The sequence below is a fragment of the Musca vetustissima genome, unplaced genomic scaffold (assembly GCF_032173495.1).
Source record: "Musca vetustissima isolate MV318-11 ecotype Yass unplaced genomic scaffold, APGP_CSIRO_Mvet_v1 utg10317, whole genome shotgun sequence".
Lineage (NCBI taxonomy): Eukaryota > Metazoa > Arthropoda > Insecta > Diptera > Muscidae > Musca > Musca vetustissima.
Genome location: NW_026874708.1, coordinates 96,825 through 105,020, shown reverse-complemented (window position 1 = coordinate 105,020; position 8,196 = coordinate 96,825). Strand labels below are relative to the sequence as shown.

The 8,196-nt window shown below is 34.5% G+C and overlaps 2 protein-coding genes across 2 annotated transcripts; both read right to left on the bottom strand.

The window, feature by feature from the left end:
* Positions 1 to 5,255: 5,255 nt before the first annotated feature.
* On the bottom strand, positions 5,256 to 6,007 carry LOC133336062 (nucleoside hydrolase-like). Its single transcript, XM_061544361.1, has 3 exons — positions 5,885 to 6,007; positions 5,677 to 5,819; positions 5,256 to 5,612 (listed from the first exon to the last, which is right to left on the bottom strand). The coding sequence occupies exons 1-3, from the start codon at positions 5,946 to 5,948 to the stop codon at positions 5,256 to 5,258; spliced, it is 564 nt and encodes a 187-aa protein (XP_061400345.1). The 5' UTR covers positions 5,949 to 6,007.
* Positions 6,008 to 6,033: 26 nt separating this feature from the next.
* LOC133336051 (uncharacterized) lies at positions 6,034 to 6,690 on the bottom strand. Its single transcript, XM_061544349.1, has 3 exons — positions 6,454 to 6,690; positions 6,233 to 6,400; positions 6,034 to 6,093 (listed from the first exon to the last, which is right to left on the bottom strand). The coding sequence occupies exons 1-3, from the start codon at positions 6,688 to 6,690 to the stop codon at positions 6,034 to 6,036; spliced, it is 465 nt and encodes a 154-aa protein (XP_061400333.1).
* Positions 6,691 to 8,196: the final 1,506 nt, after the last annotated feature.

The following is an 8,196-nucleotide window of genomic DNA, read 5'->3' as shown; positions in this document are numbered from 1 at the left end:
ATTTCTTAAAGAATATTTTTAGGGGTGGATTTTAAAGAATATTTTTAAGAGGTCCTTAGAAACATAAGCGTGGATTTTTTAAAGATTATTTTTAGGAGGACCTTAAGAACATAAGCGTGGATTTTTTAAAGAATATTTTTAGGAGGACCTTAGGGACATAAGCGTAGATTTTTAAAGTATAATTTTAGGAGGACCTCAGGGACATAAGCGTGGATTTCTGAAAGAATATTTTTAGGAGGACCTTAGGAACATAAGCGTGGATTTTTTAAAGAATATTTTTAGGAGGACCTTATGAACAATAAGCGTGGATTTTTTAAAAGAATATTTTTAGCATGACCTTAGGAACATAAGCGTGGATTTTTTAAACAATATTTTTAGGAGGACCTTAGGAAAATATGCGTGTATTTTTTATACAATATTTTTAGGAGGACCTTAGGAACATAAGCGTGGATTTTTTTAAAGAATATTTTTAGGATGACCTTAGGAACATAAGCGTGGATTTTTTAAAGAATATTTTTAGGATGACCTTAGGAACATAAGCGTGAATTTTTTAAAGAATATTTTTAGGTGGAGGACCTCAGGAACATAAGCGTAGATTTTTAAAGTATATTTTTAGGAGGACCTCAGGGACATAAGCGTGGATTTCTGAAAGAATATTTTTAGGAGGACCTTAGGAACATAAGCGTGGATTTTTTAAAGAATATTTTTAGGAGGACCTTATGAACAATAAGCGTGGATTTTTTAAAAGAATATTTTTAGCATGACCTTAGGAACATAAGCGTGAATTTTTTAAACAATATTTTTAGGATGACCTTAGGAAAATAAGCGTGTATTTTTTATACAATATTTTTAGGAGGACCTTAGGAACATAAGTGTGGATTTTTTAAAGAATATTTTTAGGAGGACCTTATGAACAATAAGCGTGGATTTTTTAAAAGAATATTTTTAGCATGACCTTAGGAACATAAGCGTGGATTTTTTAAACAATATTTTTAGGAGGACCTTAGGAAAATAAGCGTGTATTTTTTATACAATATTTTTAGGAGGACCTTAGGAACATAAGCGTGGATTTTTTAAAGAATATTTTTAGGAGGACCTTATGAACAATAAGCGTGGATTTTTTAAAAGAATATTTTTAGCATGACCTTAGGAACATAAGCGTGGATTTTTTAAACAATATTTTTAGGAGGACCTTAGGAAAATAAGCGTGTATTTTTTATACAATATTTTTAGGAGGACCTTAGGAACATAAGCGTGGATTTTTTAAAGAATATTTTTAGGATAACCTTAGGAACATAAGCGTGAATTTTTTAAAGAATATTTTTAGGTGGAGGACCTCAGGAACATAAGCGTGGATTTTTTAAAGAATATTTTTAGGAGGACCTCAGGAACATAAGCGTGGATATTTTCAAAGAATATTTTTAGGAGGACCTCAGGAACATAAGCGTGGATTTTTTTCAAAGTATTTTTTTAGGAGGACCTTAGGAACATAAACGTGGATATTTTCAAAGAATATTTTTAGGAGGACCTTAGGAACATAAACGTGGATATTTTCAAAGAATATTTTTAGGAGGACCTCAGGAACATAAGCGTGGATTTTTTTCAAAGTATTTTTTTAGGAGGACCTTAGGAACATAGACGTGGATATTTTCAAAGAATATTTTTAGGAGGACCTTAGGAACATAAACGTGGATATTTTCAAAGAATATTTTTAGGAGGACCTCAAGAACATAAGCGTGGATTTTTTAAGGAATATTTATATGGGTTTTTAAGAACATAAGCGTGGATTTTTTAAGGAATATTTATATGGGTTTTCAAGAACATAAGCGTGGATTTTTTAAGGAATATTTATAGGGGCTTTCAAGAAAATAAGCGTGGATTTTTATACCCTTCACCACACTGTGGTACAGGGTATTATGTCTTTGTGCATATGTTTGTAACAGGCAAAAGGAAACGAGATAGACACATGGTTCCTTTTGAGAATATGGATAGAATCACTTTTTAAGTCGATTTATGCATGTCCGTCCGTCCGTCCGTCCGTCTGTCCGTCTGTCCGTCTGTCCGTCTGTCTGTCCATGTTAAATTGTAAACAAAGTACAGGTCGCATTTATGATCCGAATTGGATGAAATTTGGCATAGGTCACTTATTCGGCCTAAGGACGAACCCTATTGAAATTGGGAAAAATCGGTTCAGATTTAGATATAGCTCCCATATATATATTTAACCGATTTAATGTAAACGGTCCCTATATATCTTTTGATTTGCACGAAATTTGGTACAGCCTAATCATTTACGTCTAGAATGATGTCTGCCAAGTTTCATGAAAATCGGTCCAGATTTAGATATAGCTCCCATATATAGTTTCGTCCGATTTCATGTAAATGGTGCAGCAAAGTCCACATATATCTTTCGATTTGCACGAAATTTGGTACAGCCTAATCATTTAGGTCTAGAATGATGTCTGCCAAGTTTCATGAAAATCGGTCCAGATTTAGATATAGCTCCCATATATAGTTTCGTCCGATTTCATGTAAATGGTGCACCAAAGTCCACATATATCTTTCGATTTGCACGAAATTTAGTACAGCCTAATCATTTAGGTCTAGAATGATGTCTGCCAAGTTTCGTGAAAATCGGTCCAGATTTAGATATAGCTCCCATATATAGTTTCGTCCGATTTCATGTAAATGGTGCATCAAAAGTCCCTATATATCTTTCGATTTGCACCAATTTTGGCATAACGTACTGAATTGAGCCTAGAATTATGTCTGCCAAGTTTCGTGAAAATCGGTTCAGATTTAGATATAGCTCCCATATATAGTTTCGTCCGATTTCATGTAAATGGTGCACCAAAGTCCCTATATATCTTTCGATTTGCACGAAATTTGGCATAACGTACTGAATTGAGTCTAGAGTGATGTCTGCCAAGTTTTAAGAAAATCGGTTCAGATTTAGATATACCTCCCATATATAGTTTCGTCCGATTTCATGTAAATGGTGCCCCAAAGTCCCTATATATTTTTCGATTTGCACGAAATTTGGCATAACGTACTGAATTGTTCCTAGAGTGATGTCTGCCGAGTTTTGAGAAAATCGGTTCAGATTTATATATACCTGCCATCAGGGACGTACACAGGGGGGAGCCCTGGGGGCCCGGGCCCTGGGGGCCCGGTTCAGATTTAGATATAGCTCCCATATATAGTTTCGTCCGATTTCATGTAAATGGTGCACCAAAGTCCCTATATATCCTTCGATTTGCACGAAATTTGGCATAACGTACTGAATTGAGCCTAGAGTGATGTCTGCCAAGTTTCGAGAAAATCGGTCTATATAGCTCCCATATATATTTCATGTTAATAGTTCTGTTTAATATACCCATAGTGGTGAAGGGTATCATATAGTCGGCCCCGTCCGACTTTACTACTTTCCTTACTGGTTTAAATAATATTTTTAGGAGGACATTAGAAACATAGGCGTGGATTTTTTAACGAATATTTTTAGGAGGACATTAGGAACATAAGCGAGGATTTTTTAAAGAAGATTTTTAGGAGGACCTCAGGAACTTAAGTGTGGATTTTTTAAAGAATATTTTTAGGAGGACCTCAGGAACATAAGCGTGGATTTTTTAAAGAATATTTTTAGGAGGACCTCAGGAACATAAGCGTGGATTTTTTAAAGAATATTTTTAGGAGGACCTCAGGAACAAAAGCGTGGAGTTTTTAAAGAATATTTTTAGGAGGACCTCGGGAACATAAGCGTGGATTTTTTTCAAAGTATTTTTTTAGGAGGACCTTGGGAACACAAGCGTGGATTTTTTAAGGAATATTTATATGGGTTTTCAAGAACATAAGCGTGAATTTTTTAAGGAATGTTTATAGGGGTTTTCAAGAACATAAGCGTGGATTTTTTAAGGAATATTTATAGGGGTTTTCAAGAACATAAGCGTGGATTTTTTAAATATTTTTAGGAGGACATTAGAAACATAGGCGTGGATTTTTTAACGAATATTTTTAGGAGGACAGTAGGAACATAAGCGAGGATTTTTTAAAGAAGATTTTTAGAAGGACCTCAGGAACTTAATGTGGATTTTTTAAAGGATATTGTTAGGAGGACCTCAGGAACATAAGCGTGGTTTTTTTAAAGAATATTTTTAGGAGGACCTCAGGAACAAAGGCGTGGAGTTTTTTAAAGAATATTTTTATGAGGACCTCGGGAACATAAGCGTGGAGTTTTTTAAATAATATTTTTATGAGGACCTCGGGAACATAAGCGTGGAGTTTTTAAAGAATATTTTTAGGAGGACCTCGGGAACATAAGCGTGGAGTTTTTAAAGAATATTTTTAGGAGGACCTCGGGAACATAAGCGTGGAGTTTTTTAAAGAATATTTTTATGAGGACCTCGGGAACATAAGCGTGGAGTTTTTAAAGAATATTTTTAGGAGGACCCCGGGAACATAAGCGTGGAGTTTTCAAAGAATATTTTTAGGAGGACCTCAGGAAAATAAGCGTGGATATTTTTAAATAATATTTTTAGTAGGACCTTAGGAACATAAGCGTGGATATTTTTAAATAATATTTTTAGTAGGACCTTAGGAACATAAGCGTGGATATTTTTAAATAATATTTTTAGTAGGACCTTAGGAACATAAGCGTGGATATTTTTAAATAATATTTTTAGTAGGACCTTAGGAACATAAGCGTGGATATTTTTAAATAATATTTTTAGTAGGACCTTAGGAACATAAGCGTGGATATTTTTAAATAATATTTTTAGTAGGACCTTAGGAACATAAGCGTGGATATTTTTAAATAATATTTTTAGTAGGACCTTAGGAACATAAGCGTGGATATTTTTAAATAATATTTTTAGTAGGACCTTAGGAACATAAGCGTGGATATTTTTAAATAATATTTTTAGTAGGACCTTAGGAACATAAGCGTGGATATTTTTAAAGAATATGGATTATTTATAGAATATTTTTAGGAGGTCCTCAAAAGTGGGGATTTTTAATGAATATTTTAGGAGGACCTTAGGCGTGGATTATTTAAAGGACATTTTTAGGAGGACCTTAGGAACAGAAGCCTGTATTTTTAAAGTATATTTTTTGGAGGGCCTTAGGATCATAAGGGTGGATTTTTTAAAGAATATTTTTAGGAGAACCATCAGTAAGCTTCGATTTTTAAAGAATATTTTTAAGAGGATCTTAATGTACGTGAATTTTTTAAACAATATTTTTAGGAATATTTTTCATCTTTAATCACATAATAATTTTTCAATCTCCTCATCTCCTACTAGACCTCCAGTCCAGGCCACAATTTGTCTATAATTATCTGTATGTATCGACATAATCACATTTGCATTGCCCTCATCCTTTCGCTTGTGGTCAAGGACCATTTGACCACGGGTATGTTGTCCCGTCAACTCCACCGTGGCATGATATAGACGACTCCTAGTGATTATGAATTCCGGAAATAGGAAGGCAGCAACCAAGACAGCATCACAAATAATCCATTTCGCATAATCCAAGGGGCGTAGGAAGGAATTCTCTACAGTGTTCATTAAATGCATGACTTTTGAATCGACTTTGGATAGCACTTCAAAACGCCAATCCTAGGAATAGAGAAGAGAGGTAATTGTTTTTTTTAATTCTTGAGAAAATATCCGATTTTCTTACAGCATCATAATTCATTTCACCATCGATACAGGTCTCCCACGGCACCACCATCATTGGTTTGTTGGCACTTTCAAAGACAATGTGGGCAGCCTCTGGATCCAGGCGAAAATTAAATTCCGCACTTTTCGTTACATTTCCTTTGCCTTGGAAATAAAGTAGTAAATTTTAGTCTTTTAAATTTATATTGGAGGATTTTTTTAAGTGTTACCTCTATAATTTCCACCCATTATATAGATATTCCGTACCTTGTCCAAAAACTCTTTTCCGTACATATTAATACAGACAGCAAAATTGGTTAGGGGTCCAACCAATATGAAATCGATTTTATTTGGATGCTGAAAAAAATAAAAATTTTGATTAAGAAACATAGATTTTTCGGAATGGTCGTACTAAGCGATTATGGAATATTTTTTCTTTCTAAGACGTAGATTTTTTTAAATGTTTTTTAAGGACCTTATACCCTAGAGAATAGGTCTTGAGGGACACCCTCAATATTTTTTATGGAACAAAAAATAAGCCGGATTTTTAAAGAAGATTTCGTGTCGGAAATATTTACCTTACAAACACTGGAGTACATCATGTTTACAGCATGTTCAGTTCGAGCCTGGACCTTTGTCACATACGGTAAATTTGTAACATCTCCAAATCCATCCAGACCATGGAAATGCTTGTGTTCGAAGTTTGGGGGTATTATGGAATGATCGCAGCCTCTATAGACAGGTATCTGAAATAAGATTGACGATTATTAAGGCACCAAATTAAATCCCATCAACTTACATCCAAACGATCGACTGCATCCAAAACCCTCAACGCATTCTCCACACCATTGTCCACATCAGTATTGCCCCGCACACAAGTCACACCAAGTATCTTAAAAGGCTTCACTGCACCATTAACTCTCCTCCCCTTGAGTGCCAAATCCTTCAACAACTTCTCTGCCTTGATTAACATTATCAAGGCCCAGGCATCATCGTTACCGATATCACAATCAAATATCACATAATTTTCTTCCATTTTTTCGCTTTTCGAATTAAAATTTAGCTACGTTTCTCCAACTTCGACTAATCGACTACTGGCAACAGCGAAATCTAATTATGCCATCTAATATTTTAACAGTGAAGCTGCTGGTAGGCTCGACTGACATTGTTTACAATTTAAAAAAATAAAGATTAAAATTATATGTTTATTATCACCATATTACAATGATCATAACTATTATTATGGTGGTAGTAGAAAAAAGTCTGAAAATTATCTGTCAAAACAGTGCTGAACAAAAATATGGGGACACTGAAATTAATACCTCCTAAAAATATTCTCTAAAAAATCCACGCTTATGTTCCCAAGGTGCTCCTAAAAATATTCTCTAAAAAATCCACGCTTATGTTCCCAAGGTGCTCCTAAAAATATTCTCTAAAAAATCCACGCTTATGTTCCCAAGGTGCTCCTAAAAATATTCTCTAAAAAATCCACGCTTATGTTCCCAAGGTGCTCCTAAAAATATTCTTAAAAAATCCACGCTTAGTGTTCTCAAGGTCCTCCTAAAAATATTCTTAAAAAATCCACGCTTAGTGTTCTCAAGGTCCTCCTAAAAATATTCTTTGAAAATATCCACGCTTTAAAATATTATTTAAAAAGTCCATGCCTATGTTCCTAAGGCCTCCTAAAAATATTCTTTAAAAAATCCAGGTCTATGTTCCTAAGGTCCTCCTAAAAATAGGATTTAAAAAATCCACGCCTGTGTTCCTAAGGTCCCCCCAAAAATATTCTTTAAAAATCCCCGCTTCTTAAGGTTCTCCTAAAAATATAAATTGGAAAAATCGCGCTGATTGAGGTCCTCCTAAAAATATTCTTTAAAAAATTCACACTTTTTGTTTAACAGAAACCCCAAAAAATAATTCTTAAAATCCACACTTGTGTATCTGATGGATGGTTTTGCGACATAAGGTTTAAAAACTAAGAGAAGAAAATAACGTGGCTCTCACTCATCTCAATCTCTCACTCTCTGTTGTAATCCGACAATTCAACAGTCAAATTTCTGGTATTTCTTATGAGGGAAAATAAAACATCAACAAAAAAACCCAGACGTCGTCTCTCCAAATGCCGGCCCAAAACAAAACATTGCACAAACGCACACATGAATCTGCGATATGTACGTGTGTGTGTTCTCCCCAAGTAAAAACAACAGCAATATCTTGCTTTGCTATTTTCCGAATAATTTCGCTCTCGCTCATTTCGTTTAGTTTTGTTTAGCCATTCGCCACGTTTTGTACGTTCGTTTGTTTTGACTGTGACTTCTGCTTTGTGCGTTTGTTCTGCCAAAGCAGCTGATTTGTTGTTGCTGCTGCTGCTCGGACAGTAAACAAAAGAAGAAAAACTGAAAGAGGTGAAGAAAGAAAGAAGGATTCGCATCAGTTGTCGTTGTTCTTTCTGTCCATTTGTTTGTGTTGATTTGTCGGTGAATAAACTTCTTTGTTTTGATTAGAAAATAAAAACGAAAAAAAGAAAATTAATAATTTCATT